Source organism: Oryzias latipes, chromosome 23 (genome assembly GCF_053564925.1).
Source record: "Oryzias latipes strain Hd-rR chromosome 23, Olatipes_Hd-rR_3.1".
NCBI classification, from domain to species: Eukaryota; Metazoa; Chordata; class Actinopteri; order Beloniformes; family Adrianichthyidae; genus Oryzias; species Oryzias latipes.
The window spans coordinates 6236563-6256030 of NC_136259.1; the positions used below are offsets into that span (position 1 = coordinate 6236563).

The window sequence follows — 19468 nt, forward strand, 5'->3', positions numbered from 1 at the left end:
TTTATGTGGTGTATGTAAACTTTTGGTTTATGACACCAAGTCTTTGGCTGGAGCAAGATTCACCAGATTTACACTGCTTTGACCTTTCACCCCAAACCTTTTCAAACAATGGGTACATGTGCTAGTATTGAGGAGCGTCAGACCAGTGGGAACACTACATGCTAAATGCAAACGTGCGTCACATACCCAGCGTGAACGTAGCATTAAACTACTGAGGACTTTGTTTAAGAAGAAGAATAATTAAAGCTACCACACGTGCACGCTATTTTTTTTTATACATCTATTTTTCGATCCATACAGGTCGCCAGCAAGGCCAAACATTTACACATGGACATCTAGGGGGCAATTTAGAGACATCAATTAACCTCTGACACATGTTTTTGGCCTGTGGGAGGAACCTGGACAAAACCCAGGCACGCTTTTTCAGGGTTCTCCAGGTGAGAGCGCTAACCACTACACCACTGTGCAGCCCCTTTTTTTCATTCAAAGTTTTTTCAAAGAAAACAATAATTTCTTTACTTAGTCAATAAATTAAAATAGTTTTGTTTCATTCATGAACTGTTGACAAATCTAGTTTTGGTGACAAACGTCTGCATTTTAAATGGCTTCATTGAGTTTAGTGGTAAAAAAGTATTTCGTAAAGATGCTTTCTCAGAACATTTTCCTTTAATCTGCATTTAAAACTGACACGGATTTCTGATTATTTTTATAATCCAATTAGATTTATGTTTACAAGCTTTAAGGAGTTTGGAAAGTAAAAAAAAAATTATATGTTTATAGTTTAAAAGTATGTGCTAACAAGACGACAGTTTAGCTAAATGTTATGCTAATGCTTAAAGAAGTCCAAATCCAGGTCGCAATGACTTTCAATCCTGCTGTAAGCCCCGTTCTTCCTTCAGCGTCACTTCTGGTTCAAAGGAGACCTTAAAGTTTAGTGCTAGACAGTTACAAATATCTGCCTGGACAGTTGCTGCTCCTCGCCATCCCTATCAGAGACGGACGTGCACCTCTGGCTCCAGCGCCGAACGTCCGCCCGCTAATTGTTCGTCTTTTCCATCACTTTTGCATCAGCTTTCCCTAAATCTCTTGTGAGAGGCCTCTAACCGACTGGAAAATTCCTAACTGACCTTTTTAGTCGGCACTAATTTGGTTGGAATGGTAATGACATCGTTACATATTCAAGCCAAATTGCCTTAATTGTGAGGCGGCGAGCGGAATGCGGCGGATTGAGATGGAGACGACTTAAAAGCGGCGTGGCGCTGAAGGAGCGTGGGGATGGAGAAACTCCACCGGCCGATTCACTGCACGTGTTGATAAATACTCTAAAATGTCAAGTTGGAGCGACTCCTGTGGATGGAGGCGATTCCTGAGGATAATTACCCCCCCACACACACACACTTGACTGTAATGAGCTGCTGCAGTCACAGGTCTCTGCCCAACTGTTTTGGACAAACATCTACAAAATAAAAGCTCCGTTAGTGAACCATAAATCACTTGTAAAAGCGTTCCCAGTGGGCTTTTAATTACAGTTATGCCGTTTTTAGCCAAAAACTAAAAACCTGTTGTTTTCTACGACATCAAAAAAATGTGAGTAATATTTATGAGAAACATTGTGTAAAGCTTTCTTTATTTCCACTTTAAAGTAAAGATAGGCTTGTTGGAGTGGAGCAACCCCACCCTTCCCCACCTTGTTGCTGAGAGTTTTCTGTTCACATGCTCTCCCATTAGCTTTGACCGATTTAAATAAAGAAATGTCATATTTTCCACTCTACAAGGCGGACCTAAAAGCCTTCATTTAAAAACAAAAAACCCAATTTACCTTAAATTCAGAGCGATTTATATATAGAGGAATTCTGGTTGTGCTCATCGTCAAAGTTATTTTGGAAGATACATGGTGCTCTTTCGAAATGTTTGGTTGGGTGTCATTATGAATATGCTAACACGGCTAACGTGCAGCGATTTTGGACTGCTTCTAACAAGGTTGGGAGTTAGCGTAGTCACAGGCTGTGTCCAAATTCGAGGGCTGCGTCTTTCAAGGGGCGTGGCCTTCCCGGCAAATGTCCTGTCGCCTAGCAACCTCGAGTCCCAAACAGAGAGGAGTAGTGGAGCTCAAAATTTTCCTGGCTTATTCGATCCAATGGTTAATCTTGGAGGTGTAAATCTAAAAAGGTGTAATTATCTCCAACTCTGGCTCCCGCTTCACAGTACGACATTGTTGTCAGAAACTCTCCGGGTTTGCATCTTGGGATATGGACAGCATAGAAGGACACACCAGACCAATTCTTGAAATCGTGAAAAAGGCCGTATTCGTTGGACAAGTTGGAGTCGTTGAATTTGGACAGCACTTGTGACATAAGCAGCCTACAAATGCAGCCCAGGAAGGACGCAGCCCTAACGCAATCGTAATTCGGACACAGCCACAGTAACGTTTATCATGACAGTTTTAGTTTGTTTTGTGTTTCTAACGAGGTTAGGAGTTACAGGTGTTCTGCAAATGCAGCTAACATGTAGCGGTGCTTAACGTGTTACTAAAAAGATCGGAAGTAAGCGTAATCATGGTGTTGCTTGTTTTAGCGTTATCCGTCTGTTTTTTTTGGGTGGTACAAACAGCGTTGGGAGGTCCAACTATTCTGAATATGCTAACGTGCTACAACATGGGCTAGCATGTCACGAACACGTTTTAGGGTTATTGTAAGAGCTGGAAACAAAGTCTACATGACTGACAGACTTATCTCTGACTCTTTTGTCTCGCTTAATGTGCCTTATAGTTTGGTGTGCCTTATGTATAAAAGAATTGATAATCTGATGCACAATAAAGTGCGAAAAATATTTCCAATTTTTATGCTGAATTTTCTTTCTAAATGCCTCCGTCATCAGTGTGGCTCATAAAGACATCAATCCTATCTAAAATGTGTGTTTTTCTTTCTTTAGAAACCCACAGATTTCCTACACGTTAAGGGGCGTGCCTTGTTTTGTTCAGCTCTTCACATTTAAGGTGGGAATCCTAAACTATCTTTACCTTTGCTGGGGGGAAAAAACAGGTGGAAAAAGCCTTAAAACTGAGGATTTAAATGTTCATTTAGGAATCGTGTCTGAATTGCCCCCACCATCCAATGCAATTAGCCGCTCTTTCATGTGTGCTTTATGTAATGCAATACTTCATTAGCATCATTCATTCATATTCAAGCACGGATTATGGGCTGCAAATTCTTTATTGGACAAGATGGAAGCAAGCTGCTTTAGTTTTGAAGATTAAAAAAAAAAAAAAGGAGAAGAAGAAGAAAAGCTAAAGGGAGCGAGGAAGGACCAAAGAGAGACAGAATAATAAAAAGCCAGTTTGATTCCTGATGGAATTATAGGATAATTATGCTATCTTGTGATTATCTACATTCTATGATGAGAGGTGATGAGGAAAATTATTCCAGTGAAAGTAGGCACTTACTAAGCAGCAGAGAAACGCTAACAATGTTTTGCTGTCTAATATTTCAAAACCTGGAAAATTAGTGGTGGGGAGGGGTAATGTTTGCTAAAGTGTGTTATCTGCACACGAATTAAAAAAATAGAAATAGAAAAATCGACTCGGGACGAACGATGGCCTAAAAAAGCCGAGTGGTTTTGGACTCTGAATTCCCGTCACGTTTCAGCTGTTTGTAGTTAAAATGACAGATTTTCTCTCTCTTTTTCATTGTGCCCGTAAGTGGCGCCGAGGCGATAAGTCATCAGTGGCCAACAGGTTGTTTTGGGCTATTATATCCATCACGGAGAAATGACCCGGCCTGATCGGTCCGTACACTTTCCAGACTCCATTGCCCCCCCCCCTCCTCAATAAGAGCTTCACAATAACTGCTAAGAGGTCAAAGAGGTTCCGTGCTTCTGCTCCGACGCTCTTTTTCCACGCCGGAGTCAGACGTCTTTACGGTTGGGGAGGGAGCAGAGCAATATGCACTCACTGGTTTGGGAGATGACTTAGGTTCCGAGGGTCTCATGTGCAAGTGGGTCATCATCGCCTGAAGACGCTCGCGTTCTTTAGAAAGCTGTTGGGAGAAAAGGAGAGTACATTAGTGGAGATTACAGCCACAAAAGGAAAAAAAGGTTTTTTTTGGATGGAGGAGGAATCTGAGAAACTGTCGGACTGAACGAACAGCGTCATCGATAGCAGGATTTAGGTCAGCGGCGAGTTGACAGTAACAAGCTCGTCGGGCCATAAATTAGCCTGTTCGTCTGCTTTAAAGTCCTGTGGACACAGTTAGCGGGGGGATGGCGCCCAGCCAGCAGCTGCTTAGAGGTGAAAGGGTCTTCAAAACATAGTGCCAGGTGAACCCGCCCCCCTCCCCAGTCCGGCGAGCGGCCCCAGCCGGAGCCCATCATCAATCTGGTTCACGTGGAGTGACGGGGACCGGGCCACTGGTAGGATGACCTCGCCGACCCCTCACGCTCGCACGGGAACGGAGGAGTGAGGCAAAAGCTCGGGGGCGGGCCTAATTAAGGCTGACGGCTCACACGGGACAAGAAAAACAAAAAAACAAAAAAAAAATTGGACAGACTTCACAAAAAGTTACTGGAAGCCGAAAAGGTAGTGAACTATTCCTAATTTTTTTCAAAATAAACCTCAAAAGCATCCAGTCCTTAAGTCATTTTATGCTAGTTTTTCACATTCATTACTAGAAAGAAACATTAAAGCTTAAAGTCCAGAACGCTCCCAGCTGCCGCCGACTTTTAACCCAATTTTTTTAACATAGACTCTGTTTCTGAAGGCAGAGAAGCGCTCGTCGGCGGTGCTGAGTAATAATGTCGCTCAATCAGCCTCTCATTATCTCGCCAGCATGACTTCTTAATAAGGTCACGCTCCACCTACTGAAAATAGTTCCCTCCTTTTGAGCTTTCTTCAGGTGCAAAGTGCAGTTAATTAACACAGCAGACTGGGAGAGATGCACTCGCTATTAATTGGAAAGAATAAGAAAAAAAAAAAGAAGAAGAAAATAAAGCATAGGCTTAATTCAATTAAAACAGCCATAATGGCTTGGGTTGTAAGGCCTGAGAAATCTTTTGTTTAGAGGCTTTGTTGAAGTCTGCAGGCCCTGCTTGTCTTCAATGATTAAAACAGACGACTCTTTCTTTTCTTTTCTTTTTTTGGTTGTACAACTTTTGGGAAATAAAGTTTCAACTGAGCTTTTGACGATCCATGGATATTATTAGGATGGAGAAATAATCCAACTTACCTGTATTTCCAGCTGCTGCACCACCTGCATCTGGACTCGACACTGGGCTGTGCTGCGGTCGTCCAGAGCATGCTCGTTGTTTAGATGCCTAAAAAGACATCGACACATCGATTAGCAATTGAGCTACCATTCATGAGCACTTTTTACAGTCGTCCCTCACTATTTCCTGGTTCATCTTTGGCAGATTTCTCACAGAATTTTTGGTTGTTTTTTTTCAACACTGCAAAAACACAAAATGCTGCCAAGTATCGAACATTTTTTTACACTTGTTTAAAGATACATCTTTGATAAATTGTTGAGTCATTTGAAAATCTTTTATTTTGTTTAGTATCTCTAATAAAAGACATTTTTTGACACTAATTAAATAAAATTTTGACAACTTAATCTTAAAAATTGTATTTCTACTTTTAATTGGTGTAGAAATAAAGATAATTAGACTGATGTAGCATTAAAAGACACAAAATTGTTATTTATTTATTTTTTTAAACATGCTCGTGTAGCATTTTTCTGATGATGATGATGGACATATTTAAAGAAAAAGAAAAATTGAGTATTTCTCTTTTCAGATGGCTGTGAATAAAATGCCGTTTTAAGAAAAGATGGTATTTGTGACGTAGAAAATACGCTGGGCGGGTCACAAGCCCCCTGCTCTAAACTCACAGATACTGGGAGGGGAAGAGGGGCGGGGTTGCTCTGTGCCAACGGTCTCAAAAAGCACATTTCTAATGCACTACTGCAGAAACTATTTCCAATAAAACAACAGCTTTTTGGATTTTGGCTAAAAATGGAATCATCACAATTAAAAGATGATTAGAGTGGGACTTGAAAATAAGATATTTGGGGGGGGGGTGTTAAGTATGTATGTAGGTATGATAATGTACATTTTGTCAAAAATACATGCTTATTTAAAGATACAATATTTCCAACAATTAGACCAATCTATCTAAATGTTAATAATTAAGTAATAATAAATATTACATTTGGTCTTAAAGGGGAAGGACTTCACAACTTATTTTAAGAATTTTTTTTTTTTACTATTAACAAGGGAAAAACATCTTGTATTCTTTTTGTTTTAACCCTTAAACTCCTGAGCTTTTGGTCTAGTAGTGACATCCTTTGGACTACTGTAACATGCTAGCCCATGTTGCGTTTGCGCAATTAACGTAATTCCAGCGGATTCTGACTCTGAGGGAAGCAGCTTTTTTTTTTTTTTTACCAGTGATGTGTTTATAAAATCAATGTAAAACACACATTACAGACAAACAGTCATGTGAAGAAATTAGGACGACGTCCTTAAATAATCAGCTCCGATTGACATATGAACAGAGATGTTCATTCATCAATGTCCAATCTTATTTTGTAAAAAAAATATAAAAAAGAAAATGATACTATTATTCTGCTAAAATAAAAAAAACAATCGAAACAAGAATTCATATTTAATTGGAGGTCAAAGTTTGGACCTCCTGTTAGCTATTTTTCTCCTCGTCTAAACTTAGTATCTAAACTTAAACACAAGCAGAAATTGCATTCTTTTAACCTTAGATTTCATAGAAAGTTTTAAATAGGCTTAACATTTGTTAATGTCAAGTTCGATCACTTGCATCACTCAGTGATTGAGATCAAATGTGTATCTATCCAAATGTAGGAGAAAATATTCAGCCTTTCATAGGGTGTCCTCATTTTTTCACGCCTGTTGCATTATGGTGCAAAGCTGCGTTTGTTTGTGTCAGAATCAGCTGTTGATGGCGTGAAGGGTTGAGTAGTATTGTCAATACATGGTTGTCTGTAGACCTTGTCGATCAATCTTCGTGTCGTGTCTCCTGTACAGGATGCCTCCAGCTCGCCAAATTTAAGTAAATCCTCAATTGCAATCAGTTTGTTTTCATTCTATGATCCTGGACTTATTTTTAAGTCTTGAAATGTTCATTTTTGTCTGAGAAAAGCTTAAAAACATCCAGAGTCCCTACCTGTTGTGTTGTGTTTCACCTGTTGAAACGATAAACGTTGGACCACTGTAAGCCCAAGACTGAAAAATCAAACGAGTGTGAACTCCAGTGTTTTGCTATTTTTTTCCCCTAACCAATAATATTTCTATGCGTCGACAATTATCTATAGGACCCATTGTTCCCAACTGAAATGAGGTAATTAAAAATAACATGTTGCTGTGTGGCGCCATGTTTAACATGACAATAGGCCGGCGCCGGCGTCGATGGCCAACTTCTGTGCCACCGTGATCGCTGCTTTTCTTCTGAGAATAAAGGCTGCTTGGCCCAGCAGAAAGGCTTTGTTGGCTTCATTTACCAAAAACAATGCCCACCATTTAACACCAGGCAACATCTGACACAGAAAAGAAGCTCCTCTGCTTGGAGGTGCATTATCCCGCCGCAAAGGTATTAAATATATCTGCTGTGTTCGGCTCATTAGAAGAGAAGAAGAAGAAGAAAAGAAAAAAAAAAGCAGTCAGACAAGCAGAACAGTCAACGAGGGTTTTTGTCTTGATTGGATTTCGGAGACAAAAGCTTTGCCATTAAGAGAGACCTTTATTCTGGAATACACAAATATGTGACAAAAAAAAAGGTTGGGGTTTTTTTTTTGGTGCTAAAGTGTTGTGATGCTGGGTAATGAGCCTCCATCTGAATGATCATTGGTGACAAACTCACAAAGCGAGCTTTGAGGAAGCACGCGTATGAAATGCCAGAGCTGCCACTTTATCTGCAGTAATTATAGGTTAGCTTGCAGACCCTTCAATGATAATTTACGGCGCTGCCTTCAGTGCATTAAAGGGGGGAGCCATGCCGGCTCTTCATGCCGTTAGGGCGGCACGCCCGCTTAGCGCCGAACATGGCAACACACACAGAAAAAAAAGGTGTGTTTGATGCACCCTTATTTCTTATTTATCTGTAAAACTGTAAAAGAGGTGTCATTGTTGTCCTGCCAATCACAGGTGAACGTCTGCAACAGCTCTGCACCTTTCAATTAGCCATTAAAAACCCTTTCATGGTGCTTTCGTAACCATTCCAGGTCCGATGTGCTGAAATTTTTTATTATAAATCAAAAATGAGGTATAAGAAAATGCAAAAGGAGGGTAAAAAAGGAAACAAAAAAAGGATGGATGGAGGGGAGGGAGGGACAAACTGGTGGATTTCTTCAGCCTTGTGCCTAATTGCTGTTTCAGAATGTGCAAGAAAAAAAAAAAAAAAGGGGGGCATTTCATTAATCATTTAATCATGTCCCTCACAGGATGAGGGAACTAATGTTGCAAATACCCTTTTCATTTCACTGCCCATAATACTATCTTATGCACTTGATGTATGGCGTGTGTCATGAATTACAGCTGCTTCAAAAGCACAGAGAGGGCTGCTCGCCGTCCCTGAAGATACCTCATTACACAAAAGGGAAGGAAGGGGGAAATCTTTATTAAGCTCGCCTCTCATCGACAAGCAGCTTGTTTCTCTTGCATTTTGTCAATGTGTTTGTGTGTGTGTGGGATTGGGTGGGGGGGCTCGTCCTCCAGGCAGTTAGAGTCTCCTACATTCAATTTCACTGCTGGCCAGTTAGCAAGGCGATTACAGGAAGATTACTATGTACATTTATGAAATATTCAAATGGCAGCAAGTTCTACTGAGCATTAATAATGTCAAACAAAGGCTGAAATGAAGGAGCAGGAAGGCAGAAAGAGGAAATTCAACCTGAAACCGAGTTTATTCACTCACATCATTTTGTGTCAGTTTGTCTGTTTTTTTGAAGCCGTTTGAGCTCAAGTTTCCCCAGAAATTAGAATCCAAGGAAGGAAAATTGAACAAAAAAAGTGATAATAGCTAAAAGAGCAAGTCTGATAATCTTTTCAGCTATTTTAAAGTGTTTCCAGTGTTTTATTTAATTATGATTATGCTGTTTTGAGCCAAAAACCAAAATCTGGTCATAGTTGTGGGCGGGACTGTTGGCGCGGAGCCCCTCTCTACATCACAAATACAATCTTCTTCCAGGGGACCAATCAGGAGCCACATCGATTGTGCACTTCCATCAAATGAAGGCGACTCCAGAACAAGACGTTACAGACGCTGAGACGGAGGCATCATCGACTGTTTGTGAGAACCGGATCTTACTTCCAACTCCAACAAAATGAAGCCAATTCAGGCGCCATTTTTTTTCACCGTACGTTTGATTGACAGATTTTGTGTAGCCTGCTCTCAAGTGGTAGGGGCGTGGCCTTCTAACAAGCTGACTCCCAACTCGGCGAGAGTGGTTGCCATAGAAATGATAACTCGAACAGATTCAGACCAACCACGTATGGTGACATCCATATTGCAAAAACAATGGCGACGGAATTGACTTCATTTAGTTGGAGCGGAAAGTAAGCTTTTGTCTATGGGTGATGTCACACTCACTCATAAACAGTCAATACTATTATCGAGGCCTCTGATTGGTCAGTTTGTAAATTGAATAACTTGCACTACAGAAAAAATTAGGATCATCAAGAACATGTTAAAAAAACGGTATTGGTGAAAAAATGGTTTTTCTGAAAATTGGAATGATTGTAGTAATAATCGCTTAATTTCTTTATAGAGATCTTTAAATCAATTTTGGCTTCTTGGAGTCAGCGGGTTTGGACTTCCTGTTTGGAAAGCGAGGGGGGAGGGCTCACTCAGTCAATGAGAGGAGTAAACAAAAAGACAAAGAGGGAAAAACAAAGATTTTCTTTGCAGCCTTTTATAGGATCCTGCAATTTGTCTTGATGAAAAGAGAGCAGAAGATGTTTTTTTTCCCCCCCCCAAACGCTACACAGATGAATATGCATCAACATCCGCCGAGGGCCCAATGACAATAAATATACACAAGCAAGCGCTTCTGTGAAGCGTCTGTGGAGATTTTCTGGGGCTCTGAAGGCCCAGCGGAGGAACTTCTTCACCAGTTTGCGTGCCAGCAACTCCAGCTTAATCAGCCTGATGGATGGAAGTCCGGAGCCATCGACGCGCATAAAGGAGTCCGCATGGAGGAGCGGATTGACGCCCGTTTTGCCACGGCTGGTGGAAGTGCCCTCCTCCTTTAAAAGGTCTTGTCACAGAGCGGCAGACGCACGGACGGGGTGGAGAGGAGGGAAGCTAAAGGAAAGCTGGGGGGGGGGGGGCTGCCTCCACCTCCGTCTGCATATGTGTACATTACACAGAGGCAAGGAGCTTTTTTTTCTTCCATGCTGCCTTCTGGGTTTAATTAGCAGCGAGTTACAGACACAGACGTTCGACTTGGAGACGGAGTTTGCCATTTGAACGTGGAGGCTGCCTCGCTGCCAGTAATAAGGAGAGCAGGCTGGTGACAGAGAGAGCAGGAGTTAAGTGCATGTGTGTTTGGATGGGGGGGGTGGTGGCAGGCCTATGTTTATGTACAGAGACCCTGTAGTTCATTAAGGTGGGTGGACGTTGATTTAAAATGTGGATATAAGGCAAAAAGGGCAAACTGGGAGGGAAAATATGTATTAGGGGGATTTTTTTTCTTTTCTTTCATTGGGAACATTTCAAACTTCATTCGCAGAGGAAATAAAGTTCATTTCCCAGTGCAGACTTCTTTCAGCGACCACTTCAGGCCTAGAAATGCAGATTAGCGTTAAATTACACTGGGATTATCCTGCCAGGCTGTGTTTTCAGTGCAACAAAACAACAGACGCCTGAATGTGACACTGCAGAGGAGCCCCAGATATACCAGATGCGCCACGAGTAACCTCCACCCAACTGCTGCCATACGAACTGTCATCCAAATCTGACATCCGCTTTATGTAACCCGTGTAAACTGTAACCGGCGCCACGCTCACGCCTGTGTGTCAGCGTGTGTGTGTGTGTGTTGCAGCTTGCTGGCATCTACAGAAACATGAAAGGCCTCCCTATGACACCTACAATCATTGCTCCAAGGCACGCCACCGAGCAGCCATCTTTGTTCTCATGACGAGCCTGACTTCTTTGTTGGCGTCTGTTTTCAAGAACCGGCTGGGTTACAGTAAGCGTGTGTGTGTGTGTGTGCGCTCCGAGACGCCACGCTGCAGCAGACAATGTTCCCGTAAACGAGTAAAATGTTCTGACAAAACTGCCTGTCAACCTGCGCACTTTCAAGTTTGGAATTCTCCCATCTGTCTCTGCGGCTGCTATCAGCTCGTCTCCCGACTTTCTTTTTCTGCACGGGGGGTTACCGGTTTGTGGGATTGAGGGGGGGGGGCGCATCTTCAACCTTTACCCGGACAACCATCTGAGCCAGCGGTCACCAACCTTTTTCAGGCCATAGACCAGCTTCATGTCAGACAATGTTTTCATGGACTGGATTTCAGTATAAAAAAAATATATAGAATGAATGTGCCTTAACAAATAAGGTTGTAAAAGTATGATTAAGGAAATAAAGTGCTGTATTTTCAACTTTGCTGAATGTAGCTTCTCCAGTACTTTTATACGGTTCAGGAGCCTGAATAGTACTTCAAAAAATGAAGGGGGAAAAAATAAAACACTAATTCTTTCCAGAAACAATGAAGTGTGATGATGAGGTGACAGGGGGAAGGAAAGATGCTTTGATGTGGCTAAGACGCTTTATTTAGGTGACGGTCTGCAGCTCCGCAGAAGTAAACTTCACTGCTCATCGCCACGACGCTGGACACATCACTCTGATCCATCAGGTCGCCAAACTAGAACCTATTGCTGTGAGGTTCTGCAGAACTTTAACCCACTTTGCCGATAGCCTTTTGGCTGAGGCTCCGTGCATGAGCCGCTGAGCAGCTGCAGTGCTTCACTCGTTCTTATCTGAGCCTCTAAAAAGCACAGCGAGCCGCGTTTTTATATGATACCGGCAGCAACGTGGCACAGAGTTTCAGTTCCGAACCCATCTTAAGTAAAAACTAAGTAGTTCACGTCTCATAATACCAAGTGACCGACAGACTAGACGTGCGTCAACAATGAGTCGGATGTAGTTGACAGAAACCAGTAGTTTTTCAAAATAAAACTTACTTTAGAATCCGATTGTAAATAAAACTGCAATAGCAACGGTCGTGGTTTTTTTCCCCCCACGTATGCGGCTACAGACATACCAGGCATTTGACACTCATTCCAGAACGCACTAAACAGCGTTTAGCATGCGGTATTCATGCTGGACAAGCAGGGCGGGCCATCTCCTTTTATTACTGCTGCTTCGTAGTGCATGCACCTACGATTGGTAGACGTTTGGTGTGAAATGTCTTTTTCTTGACTTGGTGTCATTGAATTCCAGCCAGACACAAATTGCAATGAATAATTTCTCCTCCATGATCAATTTCCAAACAGTTGACGCTTCCGTGAATTAAAAGGGACCCCATCCATACGTCACGACCAAATCAGAGTCCCTGATTGGTTAAAGTTAACTTGCCAGCATGTTCCAACGTTTTGTACGTACAGCCCAAATACTATCGTAGAAACACGCAAGCCGAAGCCTAAAATGTGCATAAATGCATGTTTACATAGACTTTTGATCTGATTTGAACGCCTGTTGCTGAGAGCGGTGTGAACGTAGCTGTCTGGGAGTTGGGGACCACTGATTTAAGCCGGCGGCCCCGCTTCCAGTTTTTCTGTGTGAACAGAACGTTTGGGACGAACGGGAACAAACTGATGCCTGCTTTAAGAGAATGTTCTGAGGTGATGGGACACAGTATCAGAAAACCTACTAATCCACTACCAGCTTGCTGCATCACACGTCTGCTCTGCAAGATCAACCGCTCCGCTGGGACTGGAGGACATGCAGTCCAGCAAACAAGCTGCGGCGGATTGTCCTTTTTTTTTTTCTTTTCTATTTTTACAGGCAATGCCTACAGATGCGTTCGGTGGCTTTGAATCCTCGAGGAACAAGCAAACACTTGTCAGGCTGTGCGTTCACGTTCCCGGCGTTTAATCCACTGCCGTCACGTCTGGCCTCTTGCCCGTGCTCCACATGCCTCTGCAGCGTGTGAAAGTGAGCCGGGCTCCGTCTTTCAAAGACTAGTAAACAGCCTGTTTATCGCCGGTCCTTTTCAATCCATTCACACTCGTTTTAGTTCCTGCAGGACTCGCTAACCTAAATCCTACAGCCCCCCCACCCCCACCCCCCCCCCCATGGGTGGACTCATTTCTGCGATTGGTTTTATTACAGAATTCCCTTCGTTTAGTCGAAAATAAGTCCGAACAATGTCCCCGATTTGAGGAGTTTGTGTGGATTTGCCGTTTGCAGCCCACAAAAAACACTCACCAGATCGTTATTTCACAGTTAATTACAAATCTAATTAGAATATTCAAATGAAAGCTTTTCCTTTTTCTTTCTTCTGTGTGAGAGCAGGGAGCCGGGGAAGGAGGGAGGGGAGGGGAGACTCTCTGTGAGTGGCAACGTGATAACCTGTAATCGGCAGTGCTGCAAACACCTTCTTCCTTTGATGTCCCCCCACTAACATCCTGGCAACAAAGCCGGCCAATTACAAATGAGCTAATTAACTAAATTGTTGATGGAGCATGAAGAGTTCATTTGCTCTGGCGCCTGCACCATGACAACAGTGAATGGGGGCTTTTGTTGTGGAGGTAAGAGTGCGGCCGTGCGAGGTGCCATTAACATTTTGACGCTTTCACACAAACCTATCGGGCCCCTCCAGCCGTGGAGAGACCGTTAGCCGCGGATCAGGGGTGGTTGAAGAGCGGAACCTCGCCAGCGAGACGTCCAAGAGGTCGGTGTGTAAAGGTGGGGGCCGCAAAGTTTGAGGTGTGGGGAGTAACAGAAGGGAACGACTAGTGCTTCAACCCAAAAAGAGACTTTTCTTTTGGAACAGGAAAGCAGGACTTTTCTCATCGGATATTTAGAGTCCAAATCCCATCAAAACACAAAAACATAAGAAAGATCACAACAACAATTGAAAAAAAAAAAAAAAAACAAGAAATCAAAATCATTACATTTTAGAAATCAAAACAAATCAAACCAAATTTTCAGGAACCAAATAAAAAAAAAAAAACCACAAAAGTTCTACCCAGAAATCAAAATGAAAAGACAGATGTTGCCATGCCAAATGTCTTCTGCAACTGATGGTTGACAAATACAACCATCAGTATTTGTCAACGTCACATTTCATTTTGATCTTTTAGTTTCTTTTGTTTGTTTTTTCCCCGCATCATTTCCTTTTCATTTTGTTTCTTTAATTTGATTTTCAAAATGCTTTTTTTTGGCGTGATCTTCATCATGTTTTTGCATTGAGCAAGGATTTGTTGATGGGATCTACACTTCAGGGCCACCGTATATTTTGGTTCTTACTTTAAAAACTGTCCAAAGTCGTCGCAGATGTTCTCACAGCCGGGCCACTTGCACACGCCGTGACCGTACAGGGGGTGGGTTCCTCCGTTCTCTTCGTGTAGGGAACTAGAAGAACACCCAAGACATAGAAAAAATAAAATAAATAAACGCAGGAAAACGTTGGAAGGATATCAATGAAGTACGAAAAATTGTGTTGAGTTAGCAAGTGTCAAAAACGACTTGACAAGAAACTTGTGAACAGACCAAACTGCTTTGACCGTTTAACACCGAAAAAGTCGCACACGCTCATTGACGTACTGCTACTCTTTGACTGTGAAGACACAAACGTGAATGAGATGATTCTGATGTGTAGAAAAGCAGCTTTGTGTCGTTAAGCAGCACCTTACAGTAGTGACTTAAGCTAAAACTTCATAATCATAACAAAAAAAATGGTCATAGGGGGACTTTATAACCTGCTGGAATGACGGTAATTGCGTAACCGGTTGGAGTCACGGTAGTTGAAAGAATGTCAACCTTAAAAAGAGGCTGATCTCAGATAACATCTCCAAGTGAAATCCAGAATGAGTGGAAGCCTTGTCTCCATCGCAGTCACCATCCCATCTTGTAAGGTCATTATCAGGAGTGTGTGTGTGTGTGAGTGTGGAGGTGTGTGTGGCGGGGGAGGGGGGGGGGGGGGGGGGGGCTGGTGGACACTGGAGGCTTTCAAGTAAACATTAAAAATCCAGACAGCCATATAGTTTTCATCAGGCGATGAATACTCTGTGTAACTTATGTTCCTCGAGGAAGGGGGAAGCGGGGGTGTTGCTGGCGTTTCTCAAATGGCAGCCAAATAAGTTACGACCCCGAGCAGACAGCACGTCCTATTAAAGATGACAGTTTGACCTTTAGGCTTTGGCACTAGTGTGTGTGAGGCTGCGTCGTGTGAAGTGGGCGCCGGGTTTTCCCCACCGCATCGATCCGCGGCGTGTTAGTAAGCGGAGCTTCTGACAATACCACTTGTTCGATCATTACGAGACACCGCACGCCCCTTGGGACAAAAAAAAACAAAAACAACAACAACAAAAGTCTTGTTTCCCTCTTTTTTTGCTGTTTTTCTCTCTGCTGTCTTTTTTTTTTCCCTGACAGATATCTCTTTCAAGTCTCCTTTTAGTAGTACAGGAGAGATGGCATCTACTTTAAACCAATTACACAGCACTTCCACCTCCACTGTAAGCCGCTGCACATCCCCACCCCAAGTCTTTATTATAATATCGCCCAAGAAAAGCCTCTGAATAATGCATGGGGCAGATAGGCAGCTATGTGAACGGGGTTTTTTTTTTTCCTGCTGGTTGGTGCATCTATAAAAGACGCCATCACACGGATAAACATCCTGGAAACGCCACTCAAGGCATCATGTATTCTGTTTACATGACAAGCAGCAAGCAAGGTAATTTTCAAAAGAAAAAAAAAGAAAGAGAAGGCACTAAATACTTAATGTACAAGGGGGCTACCTTGTCTCGTCTGCCAAAGAGGCTTGTAAGTAAGTGCGCCGCCTGCCTGCATGGCTTCCTCTCCCTGCTTTTGATATGTGTGTGCAGGCTAAGTGTGTTCAGCTGCTCCCCAGGGAGAACAAAGCTGAGTTTTTTGCTTTTATTTTTACCAAGATACTAATAAACTATTGAATAAATAAGCAGCCCCCCACTATTCTTCTGTTTTCCCTGGAGTTCTACAATCAAACATGGCCCAACAACAAGGATTTGCTGTAACTTGATGTTTTTGTTTTACCTCTCCCTCTCGCGCTCTCTTCTGTGGTTGAGGGCGGGCGACTGTCCGTTGGTCAGGGAGTGGTGAGAGATGGGGGGCGACGCTTTGGCGGGGTTGGAGGAGGAGGTAGTTGAGGAGGTGTTGCTCGTGGTCAGGTCTAAACCGCCGCCGCCGCCGCCCACGCATGTGCCCGTGCCCGTCCCGCCGCTGCTGTGTTTGATGCCGTTTTCCTCCATGCTGTGACCCCCGCCGCCTGTCACGTCTTTCCACAACTGCTGGAGCTCTGCCGGACTCAAACCACCTGCCGCCATAGGGAGGGACGAGGAAAGCGGACGTCATCAGGAGTGGGGTTCAAAAGACGGGAGTCCTAACAATCCACAGGAGTCTTGGCCCATTGACCCTTAAACACCGGAGATGTCGCCGGCAACAGCAAAAGAACACACCCTCCTTGGACTAGCGTAACTCTTCGACCATTAACTTAAACGACATAATTCCAGCCGATTCTTCTGCGTAGAAGATCTGCTTCTCTCAGCTTCAGCATTAGCTGATTCACGTTGATTGTGTAAACACTTTACTACTGTAAAGCTGCCGTTCTCTGCGTCCGAATCGGCGTGTCCCTTCAGGGGTCGCCACAGCGAATCAGCTTTCACTGATTTGCACAGGAACAAGTTTCTTTACGCCGGATGCCCTTCCTGTGTTTTATCCGGGCTGGGGACCGGCACAGGGAGACCCAGACTCGGGCTACACGTGGCTAAATAGTTAGGCAGTATTATGGAGGGTCTTACCCAAGGACCCACACTGGATGAAACTCATTGCGCTCCCTGGGAATCAAACCCTGATTTCCCAAGTGCCAGTCCTACATACAGCCAAGGGAGCCAGCCGGTTTACCTTAATTGCTGTAACACTTTAGTGTAGCGTCTCAGCACAAGGCTGCTTTTATCCTCTTCAACATTTGTTAGTTTACGTTGAGGGCATAACACGTCACGACTGTAAAGTGTTGCATTTCATGGCAGGACGTTTTTTTCCCCGTTTCAGAATCAGCTGAAATGAAGTTAATGATGTAAACGGTTGAAGAGGTTCAAAGAGCATCGACACGAGCAAGACTACTGGTGTCACGGAGTTAAACATCTTTAAGTGACGACCGTTTCTCCACCTTAACCTAGCAGTTCTGTCCCCCCCCCCCCCCCCCCCCCGGAGGTCCCGTTTTCAGCTTTTCATTATTCAGGCAAACGTTTTTCTATCTTTGTCATTTTGGCGGCAAACAACTTTGGCTAAAAAGGAGAAAATTAAGCTGGAATTCTTCCCTTTCCCCCCCACCCAGTATTTCCTTTTATTCTCACTCCGGTTTTTAGTCAAAGCAGTAAACAACAACAACAATCAGTGAAGGGGGGGGGGGGGGGGGGGGATAGAAGCAAGGATGGAGAACAACAAACAAATATGGGCGAACAGAGAGAGAGAGGCAGACAATACCAGCCTTAATCAGACCAAGAAAGGCAGCAGCGGGAAGGGGGAGGGTCCTACCAAAACATTAATGTGGATCGTTAGGGCCAAATTGGAGGAGAAAGGAGCATACCAATGAGGGGAGGCAGAGACAGACACACTTAAAGATAACGCTAAAGGAACACAGGTGCATACAAATTAGATCCACAAACAAGACATGCTGAGTAGCGGAAAACGGGAGAACGGCGGCCAAACATGGAGGGAAACTGCTGAAAACCCCACAGGAAGTCTGACTCCTGTTTGCTGAACTACGCTCCACTTCCTCTGCTTACCTGGTGGGGGCAGGGTCTGTCCGGGCAGGGCGGCCTGGCCGGGGGTGGGCCCCGGCAGCGAGAGCAGGCCCTGCCGCTGCATGTTGAGCAGGTGCTGCTGCTGCTGGAGCTGCTGCATCTGCAGGAGCTGCTGCTGGAAGACGAGCTGCTGGGCGGCCAGCTGCTGCTGTTGCTGCTGCTGCTGCTGTTGCTATAGAGAGGAGGAGGAAGAGGAGGAGGAGGAGGAGGAGAGGAGCGCAGAGGAGAGGTGGGAGGGAAAATTACACAGGAATTAACAGCTGAGATGACGGAGAAGAAGGAGCTATGCAGTGGCGCTGGAGTGGATGCAGAGCCTGTGATCTGAGTTTTCTGTAGCACAGAGCAAAGAGAGGCCAGTCTCAAGTCCGTCTGGTTAATCGTCAGTAGCTGTGCATGATGTCTCTGCTAGAATTCTCCTTCCACGCCCTCGACCTTCAACAGTTATGTGTCTCGCCCTCACTGGTGGGTTGTGCTACTAGGGGACATGCAGAGGGATGCTACATTCACACCGGCCTCGGAATCAAGTTTTTAAGTTCCTTTTCGAGCTCTACGTTCAAAAACGCTCATCCAATGACCGTGCGCTGAAAGCTAAACCAGCTGAACATTGACCAATCAGGGACTCCGGTTTAGTATTGACGTATAGATAGTGTCAATCCTATGAAGTGGGTCATAAAAGAGAAATTGTTGATTGCCGTTTGTGTTTATATGACACCAAGTTTTTTATATATCGAAAAAGAGCTGGGAGAGGCAAAGCTTGGGGCAAGATTTGCACCGCTTCCACAATTCGCACCAAGCCTCTTCCAACCGTTCCAATGCGCTGTGAACAATAAATGGCAAAAAATATGCTCAAGAACTCAAGTTCAGTGCGTTTTTGAACGCACCACATCCCTGGTGTGTGCGTAGCATCAGACATTTCTGAGGAAACAAAAGCCCACCACTCCCTTTTAACTCCTTGTTTGGTCTCACCAACTATTTAGCAAAACCCAGAAATAATTAAAATTAAAAATAAAAGAAAATAAGCCCCCTCTGATCATCTTTGATTTACTGTAAAGTCATTCCAAGTGGTCTTTTAATCCAGATCTTCCTGTTTTAGTTTCTGCAGAGGGACAGCAGATCATTTGAAATTCCCCACTCAGTTGTGGGCGGGACTACTGGCATGGAGCAAGCCCACCCCCTCTTCCCGTCACCCATCTGTTCACACGTTCTCTTGATAGCGTACAAAGATCTACATGGGTCTCGTCGTCTACAGGTGGACGTGTAAGAACGGAGCGAAGCAGGGAGCTTGTGGCTTGAATAGGTTCTTTGTCAAATAGTCTTTTGTCATCTGCTCCCGATTCACAACAATTGGAATAAAGAAATATTCAGAAATGCAAATTTTAAGCTTAATGTTCTTTATATATGAGAAATATGTCACAAGAACATGTTTAAGTGGTTCTTCCAGTCTTT

General features: G+C 43.8%; 1 protein-coding gene across 16 annotated transcripts in view; it reads right to left on the minus strand.

The window, feature by feature from the left end:
• Positions 1 to 19468, minus strand: part of foxp2 (forkhead box P2) — a 119614-nt gene that overhangs the window by 15107 nt on the left and 85039 nt on the right. For all 16 annotated transcript variants that reach the window (XM_023952094.2, XM_078941451.1, XM_023952093.2 and 13 more), the window contains 5 exon segments: positions 18005 to 18194; positions 16254 to 16533; positions 14490 to 14594; positions 5220 to 5307; positions 3951 to 4034 (listed from right to left, as the gene is read on the minus strand). In XM_023952094.2, the coding sequence (XP_023807862.1) occupies positions 3951 to 4034; positions 5220 to 5307; positions 14490 to 14594; positions 16254 to 16533; positions 18005 to 18194 (747 nt within the window).